At 37.5% G+C, this 26,392-nt stretch overlaps 2 protein-coding genes across 7 annotated transcripts in view; one reads left to right on the top strand and one right to left on the bottom strand.

The window, feature by feature from the left end:
* Positions 1–799: 799 nt before the first annotated feature.
* Positions 800–26,392, top strand: part of TFB1M (transcription factor B1, mitochondrial) — a 38,320-nt gene continuing 12,727 nt past the window's right edge. For 2 of the 6 annotated variants that reach the window (XR_006170128.1, XR_006170129.1), the window contains exons 1-7: positions 1,054–2,011; positions 3,490–3,641; positions 5,499–5,607; positions 6,526–6,677; positions 12,337–12,456; positions 23,058–23,185; positions 25,513–25,997. Coding sequence is in view for 4 of the 6 variants with exons in the window: in XM_042825841.1 (XP_042681775.1) it covers positions 1,819–2,011; positions 3,490–3,641; positions 5,499–5,607; positions 6,526–6,677; positions 12,337–12,456; positions 23,058–23,185; positions 25,513–25,771 (1,113 nt within the window). In the remaining 2 variants the exon portion in view is untranslated. Of the gene's footprint in view, positions 955–1,053; positions 2,012–3,489; positions 3,642–5,498; positions 5,608–6,525; positions 6,678–12,336; positions 12,457–23,057; positions 23,186–25,512 lie in introns of those variants that run through there. The other 4 variants (XM_042825857.1, XM_042825865.1, XM_042825875.1 and 1 more) reach the window with 4 other exon arrangements.
* Positions 16,119–18,981, bottom strand: CLDN20 (claudin 20). Its single transcript, XM_042825888.1, has 2 exons — positions 18,873–18,981; positions 16,119–16,966 (listed from the first exon to the last, which is right to left on the bottom strand). Exons 1-2 carry the CDS (start codon positions 18,979–18,981, stop codon positions 16,218–16,220), a joined length of 858 nt encoding a protein of 285 aa, XP_042681822.1. The 3' UTR covers positions 16,119–16,217.

Genomic DNA, 26,392 nt, shown 5'->3' on the forward strand with positions numbered 1-26,392 from the left:
ACTGGCTAATAGAGATGGGGCTATTCAGCATAGAGGAGGCTCCAGTATAGCTTACAGCGGCCTTCCAGTACCTAAAGGGGACTAACAAGAAAGTTCTGGAGAGATTCTTTACCAAGGAGCATGGTGAACGGACAGGACTGGTATCTTTAAAATGGAAGAACAAGTCTAAATTAACTATTAGGTGGAAATTTATTCAGAGGGTAGTGTGGCACTGGAACAGATTGCCCAGAGATACTCCATCCCTACAGGTTCGGGGTCAGGCTGGATGGAGCCCTGGCCAGCCTGCAGCCTAATCTAATGGGTAGCAAACCTGCCCACGGTAAGGGGCTGGGACCAGGTATCTCTAAGGTCCCTTCTAACCCGTATCAGTCATGTGGTCCTGTCATTCTGTGACTTACTTACACTGTTGTACTAATCACCAAGCATACCCCTAGAAAAGGAAAATGGAAGAAGATACCGTAACACTCGACAATTGATTAAAAGCGTCGCGGAGAACAAAACTTCTTTAATTCACCGTTACTGTGAGCACACAGCACGCCAGCAGCTCCCGTCACCACTCGGAAATTCTAAGCTGAGCAGTGCTGGAAAATATTCAAAGCAGTATAAACGCAGACAACAATGCACACACAGCTCCGAAAATTACAGGTCCTGACCCTAATCTCAAATTATTCCGCAGACAGTCAGAACAGACAAGATCCAAACATTCACATGCAGCTGCGCAACCACCGCGCTCAACCACATCCCACAACACCCCATCACCACCCGCACATGCGCACTCGGAACACCTGCTGAACGCGGCCGTAGCGGGGCGCATGCGCCTGCAGGACAGGCCGCAGAGCCGAGAGGCGTTTCCTATTCCGGGTCAGCTCTCGCGTGTACTGTAAGAAACTGCAGCGATGCTTGCGTGCTGCTTGTGAGATTTCTTTTTTACAGCGGGAGAAAAAGAAGAGCCGGGTCAATCACCCCTCCCCCGCTTACCCTTCTTGTCCACGCTTGCAGCTGCCGCGTGTGTGCAGCCGGGACTCCGTGCAGCGTGCCGAGGAGCGGCTGCGGGGCGGGGTTCCATCAGACCCCGCCTCGCTGTGGGAGCTTGGGGATGTTTGGGCCTGAGGGCTGTAATGGTTGGGCTGGCCTTGGGGTGGAATGCTTTGCTGCGGTGGAAGGGGGTAGAATCTTTTAAGAATCAGTGGTGCTGCTTATGCCTGCCATTCCTGTTTTTTTAAATCTCTGCTTAGAGGAGCAGGTGACTTAGCAGTGAATTCTTGCTATGTGTGACACCACAAACCAAACAAGCAAGTCTTAATGAAGACATAAGTTGACTGTGATAGGACAAGGGGGAATGCTTTTAAACTAAGACAGAGGAGGCTTAAGTTAGATATTAGGAGGAAGTTTTTCGCATGGAGGGTGGTGACACACTAGAACAGGTTGTTCAAGGAGTTTGTGGATGCCCCATCCCTGGAGGCATTCAGGGCCAGGCTGGATGTGGCTCTGGGCAGCCTGGTCTAGTGCTTGGTGACCCCACACATAGCAGGAGGTTGAAACTAGATGAGTATTGTGATCCTTTTCAACCCAGGCAATTCTATAATTAACTATATATTGCTAAAAAGTAAAGAAAGATTGAAAGTGAACAGTCATGGGATGGTTTTGTTTTGTTCAGTGTTTTGGCAAACCCACCAAATGAGTCTTGCACAGCTCCCACAGAGATGAGCTTATTACAGGCACTGTGTCCAATAGTGAAAACACCCGTGGGTAAAATCAAGCACTTGTGTAGTGATTTGTAAATCATCTATTGGTTTGTAAGCTCTGTGGAGTTTTGACATGTGTAAATTCACTGCAAATGCCAGAACTGTCTTCTTGGTGTCTCTCCAGTTCCGTCCGATGGCTGCTGCAGGAAAGGCTGCTGCTTTCCATCTGCCTCCTCTGCCAACAGTGGGGGAGATCATAAAGCTTTTTCGTCTTCGAGCACAGAAAGAACTTTCCCAGAATTTTTTGCTGGACTTACGATTGACAGGTTAACTATTTTATTTTATACGCTTTTAGCTGTTATGAAGTACATATACATCTCCAGTTTTGTCAGAATCTGATTTTTGGCTAAGGGGATCATGTTTGCATGATGACATCTGTCAAATATACAACAGCATAGAGTCTCCTTTGAAAGCTGTTTTAGGTTAGACTTCTTGATTTTGTTTGTGCATTCCTAGAAAACATCTTTCTTTATAGAGTAAATTGCAGGATATTTTTTAGGTATATTCCTATATCAGTATCAATATCAGTAACAAAATATCAGTTCAGTGCGAAACTCCAAGCCTTAGTTGTACCATTTCCATTCAAATACTGTCATTTAATAAGAACTGTCAAGAATTACCAAAGTGTTGACAAATTTGGTTAAGTTTCAGGTGGGTTGAATTTATATGTTTGATTCAAGAAGGATTTCCTTCAGGTTATGATATATCACAAGTACTGTTGGTCCTTCTGTCTTTCAATATACTATATACTGTACTTAGGAACATTGGTTGGGTCAGTCTGACAGAAATTTCATAGCTTTTCAGACCTGTTACAGTTCAGTTTCCTGCAGCTTCATCTCAGCACTGGCTGACAAAGATGGCAGTGTGCAATCCGTAGCAGATTTTTTAGTTGTATAAGTGGTGGCTGGGTTTGACAGTAATCAGTGCAGTGTATCTTCATGTACCCAATGATTCAATTATACATTGGTACTCCAGCTGATATAGATTAGGAACGTGAATATAAAACTCTCTTCCCTTTTATGAACAGCCAGGTTCTTATGCTAGAGTAAAAATGTGTGAATGAGTTTAGTAAAACCTTAGAATAGAAGATTGTCAGAATCTCTTGTTTTTGTTACACATTTAGAAGACTTGTAGAGTGAGCAGTATAGTTTCCCTCAGCATTCAGTATAGGCTTCCTAAGAATCTCTTTGTTTCATTAGCAATGTTTTTAATCCTTGCTTTAAGCCTTTTTCAATTGTTCATTTGTTTTTTCCTGCTCATCTGTATTGACTTCCAGAGTTGTATCTTTCTATTCATGTACAGTAGTCTTGCTAGAGCTTCACTGTATCCTTTTTGCCTCTCATTTCCTTAAAACAGGTGTTCGGTAGTGATATACCTTTATAAAGATAAGTATTGAGACGCCAGGTTGTTGAGTGCTTACTTACAGTACTGCTGGTTTACAGATAAAAAAGTAATATTCTCCTTTTATTTGATTCTGTAATGAGCAACAGTGTACATGAAAGACAGTAAACTGGAAGTAGCCTTTCTTTAAACAGTGGAACAGTAAAGCAGTATCTCTTGGCATGAAACAAATCTGAATTCTGTGCAGTCTAGCAGGCATGTGATTGTGTAAGTGGGATGTGTCACTGTTTGTGCCTATTCTGAGATAAACTCATTGTTTATTGTTAAGAGTGCGAATGTGCTTATCTTAGTAAGCTGGATCCTTTGGAGAATAAAGGCTTAGTGTGTTCTTATTGTCTTGCAGACAAGATAGTGAGACAAGCTGGCAAGCTGAAAAATGCTTATGTCTGCGAAGTGGGCCCTGGGCCAGGAGGAATTACCAGGTCTATTCTCAATGCCGGTGTTCAACAACTCCTCTTGGTTGAAAAAGATACTCGATTTATTCCAGGATTGCAGGTATCAATTGCAGAATGATTCATATGAATGTATGCCTGAACATTTTAAGAACGTGGAAAGATTCAAGGTGTCTTAGTTAGATCAGCACATTGAAAACAGTTTTGATACTTTGGCTCAAATTAGAGCTGTCATTTGCTTGAATTGAAAACATGTACTATGGCAATTAATTGATCCTGTCTTATCTTAACAAGTACTCCTTGTCTCTTTCTGACCTGATGCTGCAAATGAATAACAGTTGTTTGTTTTTTTTTTAACATGGGGATGTTTCAAGTGCTTTAAAGAGGCTATTCATGAAATAGTAGTTTGAATGTTGATGTTGTTTGATCTCATTTTTAATTTTAATCCTAATAATTTTACCTTAAAGTTTATAACATTCTGACCATATATCTCCAGTTAAAACAGTTCAGTGTGGGTTCGCATTCAGGTACAGAAGAATAAAATAAGCATTTGTTTCATATCTTTCTTGATTTGTATGACAGAAAATGTCAGAAATTAAGTAAAAGTCCCCAGTTGTTATTTTATAAATGTCTTCTTAGGTATTTATAAGATGCTGATATAAAGTATGCAGCATTTTTCACTGGCTGTTTTTTTGTCTGTGATTTCTATCACAAAGCTGAAGCTGGGATCCGCTACTGCAAAAATGGAAATACAGTGAAGAACATATGTGTTCAGAGTAACAGTTTACACAAGCTGAGAGTCTGTCAGTTCTGTCTCACTCTTAAAGAAACACAAACGCCTTATGCCATATGCCCTAATACTTGTTAGGCTGGAGAGATATATGAGGAGAGAGAAGGTGCTCTTAGTTAGAAAGTAGTTTGAATATGCAGCTCTTCCAGGGAGCACACTTAGTTTTTGTGAACCATGCCCTTTGGTTTTTGTTTTTATACACCCTTTCCCTCGTGTATGAAGAGCAAGAGGATCTGCATAGTGGAAGATTACTCAGCTCGTGCACTAGGTGCATAAATGCTTCTGGAACCATGTTAGCTGCATACATTGGCCTTAAAGTGAAGAAAGCTTCAGTGACTTCCCTCAATTTCTGATTTCAAATTGAATGTATGCAGTTGTGATTTTCTGGTGTCAAATGCATTTCTCAATTATGTTAATTATAATACTAAATAAAACCCGCATTCCTTCTGACATGGAAACTAATATTAACAAACAGTAGAACATATTAATAATCCTTTGTGTAGGTGGGTCTTGGCTTCTTCTTGTACTGTTTTCTAAGTTTATTGATCTTACATTATCTTTCATCCGTTTACAGTACTTGGAATAGCTTCAAAGAAGAATTTGACAAATCATGGTAGATAAGTGAATTTGAATGCAATATAATTGCTAATGTAGTGCTGGAAAACCCATTAAGTGATTTGGATTTGTGGTTAGATTTGTTTTTCTGGTTGAAAATAATTGCACTTAAATCATGTGGAATCATAAAACCCTAGAATAGCTTGGGTGGGAAGGGAACTTAAAGCTGATCATCCAAGTCTGTGCCTTGAGCAGGAACATGTTCTGCTGTAATAGATCCAGAACCTTTCCAAAACTTGCTACGTGCAATACCTGTTAATAATGCAGAGCTTGTTAATCGTTTTTATGGACAAGAAACTTGTCAAACTTTTCGGGCTTAAATTTCCTGTTCGGAACTGTGCAGCTTTGAATAATAAGGTTTTAGATACGTACTGAACGTTTTTCACCAGTGCTTGCTTTTTGAAGGTAAATAGTTATTAAGTGTGCTCAGTTTTAATTGCTACTGTTTTTTGTATAATAAGGTATATAGCAGGGGTTTTTCTCATGCTGTGGATGATGCTGAAAATCAGAGTGGTTAATATTCACTGTAAATTCTATTTGCGTGTATACAAACAGATGCTGTCTGAAGCAGCTCCAGGAAAAGTACGCATTGTTCACGGAGATATTCTGACATATAAAATGGAGAAGGCTTTTCCAAATCACTTAAAGAAGAACTGGGAGGATGGTTAGTATTTGGGCTTGTTTTGGTTTCATTTTAAAGCTTTTGAGTTGAAAATCTGAAATACTTGTAGATTTCAAAAATATACTTTCCTGTGGCTGGTATTTGAGAAAAATCACAAATATCCAAGAAATATCCTAGCCTAGAAAGTGAATAATAAGTAAACTGTGCCTAAAACACAGCTTGAATTTGATACTGTCATCTGCCATTCGTGTAATTAAATGCTGCAGTATCTAAGAAACAACACTTTCTTCTGTCCACCTCTTCTGCAGTACTTACTGTGTGCTGTGTAACATTTCCATTGATGCAGTGCAGAATTGAACAATACATATAACTTTGCATGGCTAAGGAGCTGTCTTGTGCTAGTTAGAAAGCTTTCTGATTTCATATATGGGTCTCTGTGCAGAGACCCATTTAATATATGGGTCTCTTTAGTTTGAGCTAAGTTAGTTATGACTCCCCTGAGTCTCCAAAGCCCATGGGATGAAACGTGTTGGACAGAATAACATATGCCTGTTTTCTCTGTATCTGATAGTCATAGTTGAATGAAAACAGAAATGTCTAAATTATGTATTTCTGCTGTTCTGGAGTAGCTCAGCTGAAATCTATCAATCAGATGAAAATTGGCTGAAAGCTACTAATTTATTCTAATGTAAACAAGAATAAAACCTACCTTTTTTTTTTTTTTTTTTTTTTGCAACCAACTATCATAAACAGTAACAGTTTTGTCAGTATAAGACAAGTATAAATAGAAAGGCATAATTTTAATGTGTCACAATAAAAATTGTTTTAATATTTTAACTCTAGATTGATAGGCTCATATGTTTGTTATGTAAATATTCTTTCATGACAAATCTTATCCAAAACTTTTTGTCAGTTGTTTGTGGTTTTTTTTGTTTTTTTTTTCCAATCAAATGTGAGCAGAGCCACCAAATATTCATATCATTGGAAATCTACCCTTCAGTGTTTCAACTCCTCTAATCATCAAATGGCTTGAAAATGTTTCTAAAAGAGATGGACCTTTTATTTATGGAAGGACGCAGATGACACTGACTTTTCAGAAGGAAGTTGCAGAGGTACTGTTACTGTTTTCCCTAAATTTTAATTTAAAAAAAAAAATATATATATATATATATGCATATATATATGTATATATGTATATAAGGACAGTCTTAGTAGATACGCAAAATACACTGGGTGAAAGAGAAATCCATTCCTTGAAATAAAGAAAAAATGCAAGTTTGGAAGATTTTAGCATTATTTCCGGTTTTGATTAAACAATTCAAACACAGGAGATGTTTGGTTCAGGCCGTGGAAACTGACTCCAGCTTGAACAAGAAAGACTGCAGTTCAGAATTTTGAATGGATTTCTGTCAGCCTTATGAAAGTATAAAAGCATCATTTGTGTTTTGTCACAAATTGAGGTTTTTAGCATCTCGATAGATTCTCAAAGAAGGCTGAATTGATTTGCTATGTTTTGGTGTTAAAACTAGGTAAATTAATATTGGGAGGATTTTACTCAGAATGCTTTCAGGCTTAACAGTTTATTTTTGTTGCCATGGCATAAAACATACCATAAATCTGGAGATTTGTTGTGATTCTGTGATTCTTACCTGAATCCCAGTTGCTGGGTTTTAGTGTTGTTTTTTTTCTGGTTTTCTTGTTGTTGATTTTGTTGTTTTTAAAGAGAGGAACTGTGCGTTGGTCTGAATAACACATCAGTACATGTTAGAGGATGATCTGCAGGAGATGAGCTGTGCAGAAAAGGACCTGGATGTCCTGCTGGACACCAGAATGGCCATGAGCCAGCAGTGTGCCCCTGTGGCCAAGAAGGCCACTGGTATCCTGGGGTGCATTAAAAAGAGCATGACCACGGTCAAGGGTGGTGGTCCTCCCCCTCTGCTCTGCTCTGCCCTGGTGAGGCCACGTTTAGATTACTCCGTCCACTTCTGGGCTCCCTAGTTCAGAAAAACAGGAATCTCCTAGAAGGAGCCCAGTGGAGAGCCACAAAGATAAAACAGGACCTGGTGCGTCTGCCATATGAGGTAAGAATGAATAGCTGGTTCTGTTCAGCCTTGGGAAAAGAAGACTGAGAGGAGATCTGATAAATGTATAGCAATATCTGGAGGGAGGTGGGAGGCAAATGGATGAGGCTGGGCTCTTCTTGGTGGTGTGTAGCAATAGGGCAAGGAGTAATGGCCTAAGACTTGGACATAGGAAGTTTGGTGCTAACGTGTGGAAGAACTTATTTATGGTGAGTGTGACAGAGCACAGGAGCAGGTTGCCCATAGAAGTTGTGGATTCTCCTTCTCTGGTGATATTCAAGACCTGTCTGGATGCCTACCTGTGTGACCTATTGTAGGGAACCTGCTTTAGCAGAGGGCTGGGCTTGATGATCTCTCGAGGTCCTTTCCAACCTCTGCAATTCTGTGATTCTATATCATTGAATTTCCATCTAATTAGCTGAGAATACGAAATAATGTTTCCTCTGTGCAACCTAAATGTATATGTTGCTTTAATTATGTTGCTTTAATTTTTATCTTTTACAATGAATATTATAAAAATAAAATTTTACTCAGTTTTTTACTGTATGCAGAGAATTATTTATACATGCAAGTGGCATGTCTGCTGTCATTTTGCGGTCTTGGAAAACCAGTCTTTGCTGTTACTGCTTTAGCTCTGCAATCAAGTTTCAAGAAAAGTACTGAAGTTGTTCCAGCAGATGGCTCTAGAGATCACAAGGGACAAACGTTTTTTATGACATGAGTAGGATTTTTTAATTCAGTTCTGAGTTTAGGCATTAAAAAATCCTGTTCTGTTTTCCAGAAGGACTTCATGTCATCTGAGATTATACGTTGTTGTAAAATATGGCTAATGGACTAAGATAGAAAATGCAAGTGATGATTAATAATAAACAAAGACTTGTGACAGCAGTGAAAAAAGTGGCAGAGCGCTGAGATAAGTGGACTCTGTACTTTTTTTTGTAACCAGCTGCATATGCTGATGGTGACATGCAGATTATAGTACTTCTGTACCCAGCATAGCTCAAATGAGATGCAAAATGCCATGCACTCTCAACTTCCTAGCTTTTTAAGTGCAAATAACTTAAAAACACTAGGAAGTGGAGTGGTATGTTCAAGACTGTACAATTAATCAGTGTTAATTGTTGTTGACTTTGCATTCTGGGACATCTTGATTCGTGTTTTTATGCTTATTCAAACACAGAGCTTGCTCTGATGCAGAAATTCCATAGTTTATGGTTTGTGTTTTCATAGTGAATGCTCATTTGGGATACACTGTTTTGTTTTATGGTTAGGAGGAATGGTAATCTTTCTTGTGCCACTCTGAAGTAGCTTAACCATTGATATTTGGCAACTACAGGCCAAACTGCAGGTATTCTGTACCTGCAAATACAGAACAGTTTAACACAGTAGAAAACTTAAAAAAAATTATTTATTGATATTTTATGTATCTGAAAGGAAAATTTCTTAATAGCTTGATATTCTCTCTGATCCTTTGAAGCTAAAAGCCTCAATACTGAATAAAGTGTTGGTTGTGTATATCACGAGTTCAGTGGAAGGATAACATGCTGTAATGGAACGGCCCTGTGTGCTTCATAATCACTTCTGATAACTTGATGTTAATGGTGAGAAAATAAATCAGTGTCCCAATCCGTAGTCAAGCTAGTTTGTGCTATTATATACAGGTAAAAAATGCATTTGCCATTTCTTGCTGGTGGTAATTTCCTGCTTTTCTATTTCTTTCTAATTGCTATGCTGTCATGAGTTATGTTAGTATAGGCCCATTGCTACTAATTTCTCTATTCTGATACAATTTAATTAAATTGATTAAAATTATTGATGAGAACCAGTAGTTACGATTTATATACTAGGTTTTAGGGCCTATTAAGGAGGATAAGACCAGATATTTACAGTTATAAAAATGATGCTTGGAAGTGTTGGGTGAATCATTTTGCCTCTGTAGTTCGTTTTTGTAAAATTGTTTGTTATTTTCTGGAAAAAATCTTTGCCAGAAATTCCTCAGTAATTCATCTCAGATTTGCCACTTGGGCTGGATACTTTCTGACCCACTTATATTAAAATGAATCATAATTCAGTTTAAATGGAAGATCTTTGTCAGTGTCTAATTTTGAGTAAAACTGGCTGCAGGGTGTAGTTCACCTGCTGCTCCACTAACACAGTCTGTAGGCTGGGCCATATACTATTAGACGTCTAGAAGGTAGGAGTATTAGAGGAGCAGAATGCTTAATCTGTGTGTAACACTGCTATCTACTTAGAAGGCTAGACAAAAGGTGCTAAGAAATTGGAAAATAGTTCAGGTTTTTGAACTATGAACAAAAGAAGACTTACTATGTTTTCTTAAGTTGTAAGAAGTAAGTTAAGTTCTTAAGATGTAAGTTGTGTATAAATACTAGCATTCTGAAAAAAAGTAATTGGCTTGTGTATTAGGATTGATTTGATAGTTGTAGAATTGCAGAATGGCCCAGATTGGAAGGTACCTCAAGGATCGTGAATCTCCAACCCCCTGCCACATGTAGGGCCACCAACCCAGGGCCCAGGGCCCCATCCAACCTGGCCTTGAACACCTCTATGGATGGAGCATCCACAGCTTCTCTGGGCAGCCTGTTCCAGCACCTCACCACTCTCTTGGTAAACAACTTCACCTTGATATCCAACTTAAACCTTCCCTCTTTGAGCTTAAAACCATTTCCCCTTATCCTGCCATTATCTACCCTTGTAAAGAGTTGATTCCCCTCCTGTTTGTAGGCTCCCTTTAGGTACTGAAAGGCTGCAATGAGGTCACCCCGCAGCCTTCTTTTCTCCAGGCTGAGCAAGCCCAGCTCCCTCAGCCTGTCTTTGTAGGGGAGGGCTCCAGCCCTCTGCTTTGCCAGTTCTTAATTCTTTGTGTAGGTTGATTCCTGTGATGGATTTTGCAGATTGATTGATAATGGGCTTTTAATATATGCTTATGAAAAGCATGGCTTACTGAGGAACAAAACAAATAGTTGTCCCTGAGGAACATTGAGAGGAGTTGATAGTGAGCAACATTAAAAAGATGTCATTGTACCACCTTGACTGTGTTCCATGTTATGTTCCAGAATCAGTGTTCTGACTCCTGCCTTGAAATTTTTGTAGAACATAGATACAAAAATGTTGCCTAGTTAGCTGAACTTCTGACATGGTTGACTTACTGCAGTTTCAGATGCTATCCACATTTTAAAGGTAAATACAAAGAAAATTTTGAGAGCTAAGGGAGAAACAACCCAACTACCTAAATAGCTCAGGTTACAGAATTACTGTTCGTAGCATTTTTGCAAAGTGCTATACACATGTATGCTCCTGCCGATGCGATTGAAGTAATTTAAGGTGTTACTGCCCAGAGGTGGATGTTCTTAAGTTATTCCCTCTGTAAACTGAGAGGCCGGAACTAAGCCTGAGTCTTGTTTTCATGGAAAGTAGACTTGCTTGTTTGAATTGGCATTTGAAGAGCTGTAAGTGCTGTCCATTTCATTTCCATTGCAGAATTAAGGACGTGTGTATCTGATTGCTTTTTTTTTTTTTTTTTTTTGTTAGATTTTTTTAATCAGTTTTGTTTTTTTTGTTTTCTTTTTATTTATTTATTTTTAATAAGTTTTCTCTGAAGCAATAAAAGGTAGTTTGAAGAGCTCATGTAGGCTGAAAGAATCTCTGAGTTTGCTTTCTGAGAAATTGTTGGAAAGGATTATATTTGTTCCATGCTAATACTTAAACAAGGAGACTTGTTGGAAGAAGAGGAAAAAAAAAAAAAAAAGAGAAAAACTTGAGCAATGGGTTTTGTTTTTCTGACATAGTTTGAGCAGTATTTTATCAGCATGAATTTCACATGAAGCTATGTAACGTACAAATGTTATTAGATATGTAAACTGCTCCTTTTTTAAAAAATTAAGGTAGTTGTAAATAAGATGAGAAATCTTCAAAATTCAATTGTTACCTGTAACCATTTGAGAGATGTTTTACTGAGAGTTTTTTTGTTTGAGTCTTGTTTTTGCTAGCGAGACAAGCAGATAGTGTTTCATGCCAGCTTTTGAAAGTGTAGACAACCTCTTTTGTCTGGGTGACTTTTTGATAACCTTTGTAAGAAATTCCATGGGAAAATTAGAGAGCTGCTAATTGAACTTTAAGTATTAAATGCTTGTATTGTTAGGTATCTAAACTTAAGTAGATTAGACAACCTTGCATACATAGTAAGCATAGATGAGTTTATAACAAAGAAATTTTGTTTAGTATCTGATTTTGAGTTTATGGAGCTTTAATTTTGGAGAAAAAAAGGAAAAAGAAAAAAAAGATCCACAAACAGTGGAAGGGAAGAATGTGAAAATATTATCAGCCAGCACTGTTTTGATTTGAATTCTGCAGTGACATTGGTTTAGTCTTCTCATGTTCCCATACAAAATTATGTTGACATTTAGTAAGTTCTGCAGAAGTTCAAGGAGCTCCTTTCTGTGTGCTTTTGATTGAAGGACTGGGATTGTAAATTAGCATGATGTCATGATGAAATGGTATTACATAGGATAATATAGTTCAAGACTATTCAGGCTTAAACTCTGATGTGAGCTCTTAAGAGTTGGTTGTTTTTTTTAATTTGTCCTTGATTATAGTGATGATCAAGCTTTTGTGTAATTGACAGTTTTGTCCATTCAGTTTCACTAATTCACATGTTTTGATTCTTCAACAGAGGCTTACTGCTAATACAGGAGGCAAGCAACGTAGCAGACTGTCCATCATGTCTCAGCATCTCTGCACTGTTGAGAACTGTTTTGTAATACCAGGCCAAGCCTTTGTTCCAAAGCCAGATGTAAGTTTTGTTATGTTCTTCTGATTTTATTGTTAACTTTTCAGTTAGGCACTCCATCTGATTTTCAGGCAGGAAAGCAGTTGGGTCCTCAATTCAGCATCTCCACACTACTAAGTAGACTGTTTGTGGTATGCGTGAAAGTGACACATCCATGGCTCAAGAGCATTCTTTTCTTTTTGGTTACTGAGAACTTGTGCTTTGCTGTTCAAGTCTATTTGCATGATCACTGTAATTCTTTGGGTGTTTGTGGAATTTTAAATTTCGTGGCAGGATAGTTTGCTAGAATTGCAGCATCTTTGAAAAGCTAATTATTTTACAATTGCAGTTATAGACAGTTTAAAACTGCCTGGAAAATTTGTTGAGTCTTCTGAAACAGGCTTATTAATAAAAGCTTTTCAAATGCCACTGATAACTATTTTTACCATGTCTGTGGTCTGTGTATTTCACCTTACTCATCTTCAGCATTTTGAACTCCCTCATGTTTGCTATACTACTTAGTCACCTACATCCCACTCCCTGTTTAAAAAAGTAACCATGTTTTCTCTATTTTATCTGTTCTTTAGAGGAGAAAAGTGTCTTTACTATCCTCTTATTTCCTGCTACTATTTTTTGTTGTTTTAATAAATCCATTAGGATAACAGGAATCAAGAATGCAAAAATTAAACTGCATTTTGATCACAGATCTACCTTTTTTTCTTCTTTTTCTTTTTGTAAAAATGTGTGCATGACAATAAGTAGGATCTGTTTGCCATGAGTGCACATGGACATTTACCTGCTCCTTCTGAGTTTCTCTTAAAATGGTTGGTTTGGCTCTTAAGTAAATCATCCTTTCCCTTTCTCATAGTCTCCCTGTGGGTCGTTTTATTCTTCAGTCATATCTCTTGAGAACCTATAGAAGGTTATTCTCTTTCTCTCATTATATTGAATTTTACAGCCTATGTCTGTGCATATTCTGATGACGGCGTAGATTTCCTTTACTGTTTTTTTTTAAACAAGTAACTGTCCAGACATGTTGCACTATTATTTGTGACAACAAATCTTCACTATTGTGAAGAAAAACGGCCATTCATGTGACTTTTTTTTTGCTTTACATTTTTGTTTGAATTTGTTTGTATTTGTTTTGTGATTTTCTAGCCCTCCTTTGTTTTTTTTTTCCAATAATATTATCATATTATTAATCTGAATGTTAAATATGTGAAGTATTGTACAATGAGACTAAAATTTGGATTTTGTGGATGTAGTATGAGAACATATTAGAGCTGCAGTGAAAAATATTGTGCCATCTGTGTCTCAGCACTGGGTAGCTGTAACTGAAATTCCCATTTTCCTGTAATGAATAGGCTTCAATTGACTGAGAGGGAAAGATAACTCCATGAAGGTGTGACAACTGTCTGAGTGTAAGCAAATCCTATAATCAGTTGTTGCTTAGTTGAATAAGGACCTCACAAAAAGGCAGTACTGCTGAACACAAACATGTAATTATTTAATATATTTATTTGATTTACAGCAAATACAAATTACATTGCAAGAGCAGATAATGCAAGCTTTTCAGGAAGACCTGACACCCGTTACACTGTACTTTGTTTCCTTCTAACTCCTGTTGTAGCTTCGTCTCCTGTTTTGTTTGTTTATTTTGGATTGAAATGGTTTGAGGTGTCGCTGTTGCTGAGAACCTTTGCCTTCAAAGAAAGCTCTTGCAGGTGTTGTGAATAATGCAGCTGTGTACCTGCCTTTTGTTTCACAGGTGTCCAAAGAAGTTCAGGTACTTCTGTGTAAAGTTTTAGAAAGAAATATGTGTTGCTTATGTAATTGAAAAATACTTCATTTTGCTTGGAGTATGGAATTGTTACATTTTTCGTATGTATAAACATCTTTGGTTTCTGTTTTATGAATGTCAGTTTTCATTCACGTACGTTACCAGTGATCACAGCATAGTGTTGTGTCAGGCCCCAAACAAAAGGTGGAGAAGAATGGTTTCTGGGAACGAGTTGTCTACCTCATTTGCTCAGTGAATGAATAATATTTTAACAATATCTTTGAATATTGAGTCATAATGGGCTTCTGTTTTATGAACAAGATGGTGCTGCAAAGCATTCTGTCTTAATGATGAGCAAAAAGCCAAATTTTCTTTGCTTATGTCTCTGCAGTATTAAGTAACTGCTGATAAAAGTAGTAGGCATAGTACAAAAGAAGCTCCCTGATGAATAGATAAGAAACTTCAAATGGCTACGTAGCAGTAGTAATAAGAGCAAGATGAAGTTTGAAATTTCTTTCAGAGAATGCAGACAGTAGAACAAAGACTTTACATTATTAGATATAAAGCATTTGACTTTCTAAAATGCTGTAACAGAAGATTTCACTTTTTCCAACAAACGTTAGATAGATAGATAACATTATGGGCTCTTTATACTGTTCTTGGAAATTTGGGATAATAAAACAAGAACTGAAAGTTGCATATAAATATACCAAATAAATAGCAGTTGGTTTTGTTTGAAGACTTGTCCAAAGTTGTAACGTTCCTGAATTTAAGGGTCTGCATCATATCCTCTTACCTGTGCTAACAAATGGGCATCAATTTGATTCCTGTTCAGTAAAATGTTTAAACAGGACATCTGCCAATGAACACTGACAAACAAAATCGGTTTGTTGAAAGAAAAGGTTAAAGGATCTAAGATGAGCAATCAAATTAAAGGAGTTAACATATACATTTAAGTGTAATAGCATTCTCTTATCATTATTGTATATTACATTTTACACTAATAAGATATCTGGGACTGGGCCTGAAACATACCTTAGTGGAATAATTGAAAGCACCTGTAAAGTTCTTTTAGAAGGCCAAAAGCATTCAAGGCAATAAATGGTAGCTGAAGGCAAAATGCTTCTGGATTTTTCATGTAAATAGGTAAACAGTTTGTATCCCACATTACAGTTTTCATAGTCACAGTTACATTTCAGTTGTACTGCTCCTCAAATCTAACACTTGTGATAGATTAGCAGCAATTGAAGAGTGCCCAGTTGGCATTGCTTTAACAGTAATAAATGAAACCCACAGCAGGTGGTAGTTTAGGGGGTGAGAGATGATTTTGGCAGCATCTGAATGATACCACTGATTTTCCTTCCTAATATGTAAATGCTGTGCAGCTAAGGTTGGGAGTGCAGGTTTGTGTTGTTAGTTTGGTGGTTTTCTTTTTTGTATTGGGCGATTTATTTCTTTTTTGCTTTTTATTGTTGTTGTTTAGGAAATCTAAACGTTACTATGACAATTTAGAACAAAAAATGAAAGGCAGATATGTCCCTTACATAGAAATTGTTGAATTGAGCTTCTTGGACAGGGAATAGTTGCTTTTTTTCCTTGCATCATAATAAAAGGGAAAAAGGTAAAATACCATATAGACCATTCTGTTACCAGTGGCCTGATTTCACTAAATTGAAGTGTCTTTGCTGTAACAAGCGATCAGTACATTAAATGTACTGTTGCTTATGCTGAAATAATTTATTTTTCTTCAGTAAATCTTACTTGGAAAGTCAAAGAAAATGGTTTGAGATGTCAGTCAAAAAAGTACTCTTGCAGCAGACTCAGGGACTGCTTCGTAACTTGTTCTTTTTGCTGATATTGCTAAGAGGAAAATATCTTATGTAAATATAATTGCAGCCCAGATGTAAGAAAATTTAGGTGTTACACATTCTTTAAAATAATCAGAGTACACTTAGCATTAAAAAAAAAAGAAAAAAAAAGCCTCAATGGATGAAAACAATGGTATTTACACGTAGTCCTTCAGGTTGTAACCTGTATTGCTCTCCTGCAGTGTGGGTGGGAGATGCTGCTGCTTTGGAGGACAAATCCATGCTCCTTGCTGCTTTTTAAAGCAGGAAGTACAGAAAATCGCACCTGCAACAAGCAGAAACCCTGCTGAAATGAATCCTATATAAACCGCTCCTCCTGGTTCGTGTTTACTGCTCTCTGGAATGGTCTGGTCCAGAAAATTGGAAATGATTTCTCTCGTGTACCAAGATGTTGGTACTAATCCAAAAATTCCTGCGAGAATGAAGCAGACTCCTCCAGCAAAACAAGTGTGACTTTTGCTGTCGGTGTCCCCTCCCAACTTTGTGCATTTCATTCCAACTGTAGTGATGCAGATCCCAAAGGTTGATAGGATGCAAGACAGTACCATGGTGGTTCGTGCAGTCTGGATGTAGATGGGGAGAGACAGAACGGAGTATTTCAGGGTGCAGCTGAACATCCCGGTGCTGTACCACGTGCAGTCCATCCACAGTCCTTGCATCTGCGTTATAGCCGTTATGATGTTGGAACCAACATCTGCATTTACCTTCCAGTTCGGTAGCAAGGTGGCTGCGATGTCTCCAAAAACGCCAAACAAAGCCAGCATAAAAGCAAAGAACTGCAGACCAGCTGATGCCATGCTTATCTGCTGTCCCCTTTTGTCTGCCCGCTTCTCTCTTGTAAATGCGTGTAACTGGTTGGTAGCTTCGTAGCCAAGGCTGTAGCTGGCTGTGGGATACAGAGGAGGGGGAGGAGAAGCACAGAGAGAAAGAAAAAGAAATCAACAAACAAAAAAAAGCTTGCATTTAAAATCAGAGCTATGTGAATGAGTAACTGAACGTGACCCTGCAAGCAGATGAGAGCAGCTGAGCCACTGTATGCAAGGCACTTGGTCCTCAGTGATAACAAATGGACAGTGTTTTAGCATTGCCTGTGAGGGGGAGCTACTCTGCCATACGTGATTGCAAGCTACCAAACAAAACATGGTTTACCAGAGTGGTGTTCAGTGGTAGTATCAGATTACAGGCTTACTGGACAACTACGCATTGTAAGTGGGACATTAGAAACTTGCAGATTATCAGCCATTGTGGAAAAATATTGTTGTGGAAAAATATTGTGGTGAAAGATATGTTGTACGCTCAGCATTTCTTCCGTAAGCATGTTGATGACTGTAGCTGTAGCTCCTGTTGACAGTTTTTTAGCGAAGAGCACTGATGATCATATCTGTCACTTACAGTTCCAAGCAACCCTTTATTTCAGTTCTTTAAATACTTGTGTTCTTTTCTTTGCTTTAATAACTTTAATAATTTTTTTTTAAAAGGAAAGTGAAATGGTGCTTAGTTTTGCTGTATTTTCGCAATTAAGTCATATCAGAACATATCAGAATAACTTACTCATTTTCACTTAAGTGATTCTCAGTCCTCAACATAGACGAGCAGTCTTAGCAAATCTGTCTTAGGAATGAATATTATGTGCTTTTGTCTATAAAGTGAAATACTATTTTTAATACTCATATGGCACTACTTAGTTGTGTAACAGCATTTTTTTAAATCAGAAACCTATCTGAAACAATCTGCAAATTTGCCTCACGGTGGCACTTCATAAAATTTGTTAAAAAGCAGAAATGCTGTTCTTGTTTTAAAGGCTGAATTTCACATAGTAGATTAGAACACATAGTTGTTAGGAAGCACCTGTGAAGATAGAATTGTTGCTGTTACAGCAATGGGACAATTGAGATAGCAGAGACAGAAGAACAGTGTGAAACTTGTGATGAGGATTAGAAAAGATGTCCTGCATTTAGATTGGGGCTGGATAGTAGGCAGTTCTTGTTTTCTACCACTATGGTAAAGAAAGGGCAGTCCTTGCATTTCCTCAGACATTCTGTCTGAATATGAACAGTAATATTGGAATTGATCTTTAGCAATGAACATTTTTGAAAAGTCGTAATAATAGTGGATACAGTTGAAATGAGCGGTGCACAAAATAACTGTAGCATTGTAAACTTATTTCGTATTTTTATGCGTAAGACAGCAAGCTTTTGATCAGTATGTCATTAGTGGCATTACATATCAAGTAATTCTCTAATTCTGTAGTATAGGATTACTCATAAGCTAGAATTTATATATTGAACTTAATTCGGGTAATTTTTCAAGTATGTGCTCTGTCCAGCATAAATGTATGTATATATCAAATGATTATATTTCAGGTGAATATGATAACAGCTAACCTATTTAAAAACCTTATTTCCAAGTCTTGCCTATTTTGAAATTCTGTCATTTTGTTCAGACTGTGAAGAGCTCCTTTGGCAAATACGTATCTTTCTTTTTGTATCAGGCCCACGGGAAAGATGGCTTATCTTCCTTTTGCAGAAGGAACTGACATTTTCCTGATAGCTCAAAAGTCATTCAGAATCTTCTGGAAGCTCTCACTAGGACCTAGAGTTAGCCTTTTTATTGTTTCATTTTTAACATTTCAGCTACAGCATGCACACACAAACCCAAAGTACTGCAAACAGTAGTCACGCTTTATAATTAATGGGATGAACTGAATTAAAGGTATGATAAATTCAAGTATAAGCACTGAAAGTGTAATAGAAGATACAGTTATCATGCATTCCTGTTCACGTAACACTTACTGCTGGTTGTGAGATCTGAGATGTTTTCTTCACTGTCGATGTCCTCAAAAAATAGGGTTTCACCTGAATGGGACTGTCCCTTCTCATATAAAACTGCATTGGCGTTCATTAACAAAATTTCTTGGAGTGTTGTTTTTTCTCTTCTCTACAGCAAGTGCTGTACTGTTGTTTGTTCCCTCTCTTAGTTCCATCTACCAGAGAATAAAGGAGTACTTTGTTTAATGAGTTTTGTTTGACGAACACTTAGAAAGGGAAAGCAAAGAGATTATAGAGAAAAATACGTGGAGGCTCTTAGTGCTAAATGCATAACAATATCCAACTGCTTTGATTAAAGCTGCCAACAGGGATTAAAAGGAAAGAATAAAATCATAAGAATCCAAAAACTCTATAGACTTACGAATTTGGACTGGATATGATTCATTTAAGTTGATCTGGGAGCTGTAGAGCTGTTTTCTCTCATTTTTTTTTTTCTTCATTTTTTCATCACATGTAATCTTATTATGAGTTTAAACTTCCTAGGAAAGAACTATGCAATGTATTTTAATTTCTAATTGGAGCAGCAGCACATTTCTTTTCAGCTACAGGTTTTGCTTGTCTGTCCTTAGCAGCTTTCGCCTACTGTAGGACATCCTTTACTCTTTGCCTTTCCATTATATATAAAAGAACAAAGGGATAAAGCTGCTCTAAAACTTATATGATAATTGCAGCGTATTGGTGAAATGGCCTCAACAAGTCAGGGTAAGAAATCATTAAGCTGGGAGAAAAGCCTTTCTGATTGTCACAGTGATATAACCATAGCTTTTGGTTCTGAGTTGTAGTTTCCCATGTCCACATCTGTGTTTCAAAAGATTTTTGGAGAATGGAATTGTTTTAGTTTCATTTGCCAGTGAAGAATGTTTTACATCCTCAGGTTTGTCTCTGTAAATGTTGTGACATTTAATATCTGGTCAGTTGTCACATCCAAGAGAAGTTTCTCTGTTCCCAGATAAGCACAGGTGTGATGATTCAGGAGCTGCGGTATGAGCTGATGTAATGGGTGAACACTGGTACAACGTATTCAGTTGTTCTTAAGGATTTTTCTGCTTGTCAGGAGCTTTCTACAGTGCTGAGCAAACAGGTATGAGCTGCTGTAAATATCAAAAGTAGTGGATAACGCATGCAGAAATGCACACATTGTCTCATACATTTGTTTGGAATGCTTTGGAGCAGAGAATGCGTGGTCCACAGCATGATTTCGTTAGGCTCTTGGAAGGCATTTGTGGTGCCCTCACAACACTCTTGAAAGAGACCGTTGCAGAGTAAAGAGGAAAGGTCTCATCAGGGAGAAATGGTTGGCTAGAAGATTAGGTATGAGTAGATAGATAGAAATAAATGGTCAGTGGAATTGTACAGCAAATCTAAGCAAATACTTGTGCTGTGTAGCCTAAAGAGTCTGGAAAAAATGTGAAGATGTAAAATTTTTTGCTCACAAAAATCATGAGAGTAGTAAAGATGGGGTTTAACTTTGAAGAATTGTAAAGGGACCTTTATAGTGCTACTGATTAGATGATAAAATAGCGAATGAAGCTTTAATGCATAGGATGTGACAGGCGAGGGGAAGAGCACTGCTCACGTCGTGTGTGCAGTAACTGTCTCTGAATTCATCAACCTGAAATGAGGTTTTATAGGAAAGTTCACTGTGTTGCTTTAAAAAGCCTCACCTTAGTGACTCTTTGCTCCATCAAAAAAAAAGTGGTGAGTAAAGTAGTCAGATTATGAGTCATCCAGTGCCTCTTCGTTCTGGAGCAATGCTCCTTGTGAGGAGATCTGTGTTAAAGAACTGAGAACTATCCTTGGGAAGGAAGCTCATCTTTTCCAGTATGGTAATAAGAAGTTGTATATAATTGCTCTTAGTGCCGTGCCACAGTTATTTTCTGCTGGAGGGAAAGCCAAAGTGAAACCTTCACATCAGAATAAGGGGCTGTGTAATCAGCATACCTGGTGGGAGACTGAATGCTTGCCTGTAGCATACAGACACAGAACAGGTGCTGAATGCTTGGCTGATAGAGGAGCTGCCTTAGAACTGTCTTATTAGGAACTCAGACAGTCCACTTTAATGAAGTGTAATATGTTCTGCTTAGGTTTCAGCTCCCTGCAGGAGAAAAGTACAGCTTCGAAAAAGATACATGGGTTTGCTTTTAATACAGGCTTATTGCAAGATACATGTATTACCTATTGTGAGACTTCTGTTGCTAACAGTTAGTTAAATTGTCTTATATAGGCTCATTCTGATTTAGAGCATTGATTTCATCAACAAGGCAACAGACTGAATTACATTGTACTTTGTCACGTGTTCCTCCTGCCTCACTAGAGCATAAACCTTCTTTGTACTTGAATGCTAAAACACTAAGGGGAAAATAGTTGTTACACTATTGACAGTTCAGGATATATCGGTAGGATAATTTTCATATTCATTATTTTATTAGAATTGAGTATTATTTTGAGAATAGTGGTGGGGCAAAAAAAAGTGTTAGAAATAAAATGATCCTCAAATTAACTTGTGCGTTCTAAGTACTTGTGTACTCTGTATTGATTTTCATAATTCTACTCTCTTTTTAATGCATATTTAAAAGGTTAGCAACAAATAGCTTGGATAATTTTTAAGGAGTGGCCAATTAGAAGTGAAAAGCTTTCCCTGTATCTGTCACTATGGTAACCAGGCGGCTTTCCTGGGGTTCAAATAAATCAGTGTCTGTAATGGAACAAATGCTGAGGAGTGCTGTCTTCTTTCAGAAGCAGAAATTATTGCCTTCCAGCCTCTAGATAGCAAGTTGAGCTGGCTTTTTTTTTTCCCCTAAATTTTACACTGTGTTTTTTTTCTTATCCTTCAGAATTTTGTGGTCAAAAATGCAGGTGTTGGGGATCGAAATGTATTGTTGTATTTCTTGACAAAAGCGTAGATGAGTATACATGCATGTAAATAAGTCTTTGGTATTTCTGTGCATGGAGGTGGTTGGTCATGCAAAGGATGTATTTACCCTGTTCAAAAAACTGAAGTGTTCTGACGTTCAGTGTGAGCACAAGTTTTCACTGTGTGCTTTGCTCTTCCTTACAAGTAGGGGGCTGTGGCAAGTCTAGAAGCCCATGAGAAATTCAGAAACTATTTTTGAGATATGTGCTAATCTCCACAGATTCTGTATGCCAGGTTTTTATTTGTTATCTCACTTCTAAATAAGCTCTCGTGACATTTTTTAAGCATTTTTATATTTTAGTCATTAAAGCAGTTTTTCTATCTTAGTCTTGCAAAAAAGTCTAGCTTACAGAAAAAGTGGAAAAGAAAAAAAAAAAGGTATATTTCAGGGTGTTTTTATATGATGTAACTATAACTGCATGACATATTGTGTTTTTTATATGTACATCTGTGTATACTGAAGGCAGGATGTTACTTCAGTCTGTTTTCAGACACAAGGGAAGTGGCAGGTCTGTGAACCAAGCTGATATAGGAACTACAAGAGAAAATAACAAATGTGAAAGAGATCTGTGTAGAAACATTCAAATGTAATTTTGGATTAACGGTGATGGTACACAGAGTATGAGTTCATAATTGACTCTGAACACAGAGTTCAACTGTCACTTAAATTGAATGCAGACTTATTTTGATCTGCAATTCCTTTGAATAGATATGAGTTTTAAAATCTTAATATACTGGAAAGTAACTCGTTGGCTCTCATTTTGCCAAAGCCCTAGAGCAACAGAAAATATATGGGGGCTTTGATTTCTAATTATAATACCAATTTTCTCCTGCTGCCCTTCAGCCTGTATATTGAATATTGTCTAATTTGTGTATCATGTCATAATTGTCTTGTGGAAGGATCTGAAGAAAGAAGTGCTAATTACTTTACAGATGACATGGAAGTTGTGCTGGATGAAGAAAGTGCCATGGGGAAAAAAGCACTAAGTACTAATGGTGTGTGAGCTAATTAGAAATATGTAGATAACCAAGAAAGACTAAAATACTCCAGGGCTTTGAAAGCTAAGCCAAATCAAGTACTGGGGCAGTGGTTTATCACACAGCTGTTACCTGTCACAGTGTTTTCTTGTATTGTCCCTGTTTTCTTGACACCTATCCTGCAAACTGTAAAGAAATACCGTGTCTCAGAGGAATGAATCTGCTCAGGTATCTTGATGTTTTGTTTTTCCTTACAGGTGGATGTGGCAGTGGTGCATTTCACTCCATTGGTGCAACCAAAGATACAGCAGCCGTTTGAGCTAGTAGAAAAAGTGGTTAAAAGTGTTTTTCAATTCAGAAGAAAATACTGCTGCCGCGGAGTCGAGTAAGGAACTTGAAGGAAAAATCCTCTATTTTTTGTTTTTATTCACTCTATTTAAATGTGCTATTCAATGTTCATCAGATCTTTCAGTTTCAGAACAGAGACAAAATTATGAGCTGAATGCCTCTCTGTTTTTGTTAAATAATTACTGTGAATTTTTGTTAGTGTAATTGAAGTTGTTAAAATTACTGGGATAAATTGGTGATCTTTCCAATTTGTATCTCTCCAATAATTGAGCAAAATAACAACAAGAACAAAAGCAACTGAAAATCAATAGCATTTGTTGGTTGAGTTAAAAAATGAAAGTCTCAGAATTCTTAACTGACGATTGCAGTCCGTGGAGAGAGAATTCGATCTGTGGGAAATTTTACTTATTTGGAGGGATAGTGTCAAAAGGTCACATTCTTGCTTCTGTGCCCCTATATGGAGTTGTTATTGCCTCTTTAAAAAGCCTTGTGTCTCACTGAGAGAATTTACTAGCTTCTTTAGCCGGTGCAGGAGAACTTCAGTCTGTTCTCCAGGGATCCTGTTAAAACTTGAGCATAGATACATGTCTGACTTGGGATGGGAAAAGCCCTGTGCTGAGCATTGTAGAAATATGCGACAGAGCTCTTTTAGGGAATTTGAGGCATAGAGCTGTAGCTTCATCTAGCTGAAGTTTGCTGGAAGTTTTGAATCAGTTTAGGATGGATGGCATCTTGCTAAACTGCAAGGGTTATATGTTGCTGTTTTGAAGGTGAATGTACATAGAATTTTGCCTTCATTTTTTAGATGGAGAAGTGTTTTGTTTGGTCTTGAGGCAGTGAGTGATACTGATGTATGGGATTCAAAACTGAATGCAAATTTGCCTGCAGTAAAGTTTGAGTATACATTTGAAATCGGTGAGAGATTGAGGTATCCAAACCAGCTAGGTTTGTATTTGATTTACAGTCTTCATGGAGGAGTAGCTTCAGCTGGCAATATAATCAAGAGGCACATGCAATCAGCATATATATGTTACGTAGAATATTTTTGCCAAAGTTTTTTTTAAAAATTGTGTAATATGAAGTAGCTAATAACGACTGTACGTTCTTTTGTGGCAAGGAGAGCGAGTCTGAACTTCTGAGCATCACATATTCCCTAACAGATTATTGGACTTTAGCCCTAGCACGCAGCCAAGAAACACAATCCTCTTACTATTTAGCTGACCTGAAAAAAATGAGCAACTTGTGGTGCATAATGGGGCTGTTACATTACTTACAAGATACTGTATAGAAACAAGGTAATAGAATGAGTGTACATTTGTGTTTCACTTCTGGGACCTGAGAGAGATGTGGCATGTAAGATTAAACTGTTACATCCAGGAAGCATAAAGTGTAGCAGAAGTTACCACTCATGTGTGGACCTTTCATAGTCTATGTATAAAAGGTTCATTTTTGGCTCAAGGAACGTCTGAAAATAATGGAGATTTCTTTAATCAAGGCCTTGAGGCACACTGCAGCTTAAACCCCATCTTCTCTTGTCCTTTTAGACCCCTTTTTAGCTTTGTGTTCCGTCTGTCCACCAAGAGCCAACTTTCAGTTGCACAAAGCCTAGCTTGTCAAAGGCAATCTGTGCAGCATTTTAAAGTTTGATGTATGTATGACAACAACAGATAATTAGAAAACTGAGGCATGCTTATCAACCATGTGTCCAGTGCTTTCAGTAGCTTGAACTACTCGTGCTATGCATTTTTGAGGGACATTAAAAATCACTTGAATTAAGATTTGAGAAGTTGTGAGAGAGAGGCCAATGTAGGTCACAGAGTACAGGGGTTAATTTGGCTATTTATAACAGGTGATAGAGGAGAAAATGACATCTAGAACTTCAGGCACAATTTCCCATATTAAAATGTGAACAATAATTAATTATTCATTTCCTCTTCCTTGGCTTTTTTTTTTTTCTGGCATTGGAATTAAAGTATTAATGAGAAGTTATAATAATACCTGTGCTATTGAAATGAAACAGCCTGAAACAAGTTATGTAGTTTGAACCTGATGTGCTTTGCGTAAAGTTAACTCTATTATTGTTCTTTAAATATTAGGCTAATTCCAAGAAGGCTCTGTGACAGTATCCATACCCAAAGCTCTTTTTTAATGTTATTAATCACGAGCATACATGCATGGGTTTGATGTACAATGCACAAATATAATCTTCCACGTTGTTAAAATTTGCATTTGCAGAAAAGTGGCCCTTCTATGTTTCTGTTTGCTTAGACAGTGAACTGTCTTAAGATTATGTAAAAGCCTTGTGTCTCTTTCTGGAAACTGAATTGTCTGCACTTTTCTGTCTGCTCTTTGCCTTGCCTTTAGGATCTTGTTTCCCGAAAGAGACCGTTTGAAAAAAACAGAACAGTTGATGATGGCAGCAGATGTTGATCCAACTCTGCGTCCTGTTCAGCTCACTATGTCGCACTTTAGAAGTCTGTGCAATGCATACAGGAAAATGTGTGATGAAGACCCAAACCTTTTTGCATACAATTACAGAGAAGAACTAAGACAGAAGAAGAGGAAGCGTTCCCCTGAAAGTACAAACCAGCTAGAAGAGACTGTAGAGGAAAATCATCTGTAACTGCAGCAGACTGAACTGAGATTTAACTTCTTGATCTAGAGGTGTTGATTTATGTATTCTTACATCTCTTCAGGTATGGAAGAAATAACTTTTGAAAAAATGGTGAAGGAGGCTTTCCTATTTTATTTGTTCTGTTCAGCTGTAGACAAAAGTTTAGGACAGTCCACTTAGAATGTGCCTACTGGTTCTTCCAGTTTCCAAGGACAGAACGCACACCCAGAACAAGGTATGTTGTGAGATATGTAATTAAATTGAAATAATACATTTTGTATGAACGTGAGTGCATTACTGCAACATAAAAACTCTTTTCATACTTGCAGCATGTAAGATGTTGTCTGAGGTCTTATGCCCTTTTTATCTGGGAAAATCCTCTGTGCAGAGTAATTTAAAAATCAAAAGCCTCATATAAATATACTCAAGTGACTGGCTTATAGGAGGATAAAGTGCACAGATTGCCTCAAGGTCTGCTAATACTCTTTCTCATATATACAAAAGCAAAGAACTTGGGAGTTTAAGAGAACAGCAGCACGATAAAAAGTAGAAAACATAGCTAAGTACAATACTTATTTGTCTTTTACTGTACAGGCTGGTAGAGAAAATAAAAAATACAGTCAAATAAAA

The sequence above is a fragment of the Centrocercus urophasianus genome, unplaced genomic scaffold (assembly GCF_019232065.1).
Source record: "Centrocercus urophasianus isolate 14NV4802_14NV808 unplaced genomic scaffold, USGS_Curo_1.0 seq_10, whole genome shotgun sequence".
Taxonomy (NCBI): domain Eukaryota; kingdom Metazoa; phylum Chordata; class Aves; order Galliformes; family Phasianidae; genus Centrocercus; species Centrocercus urophasianus.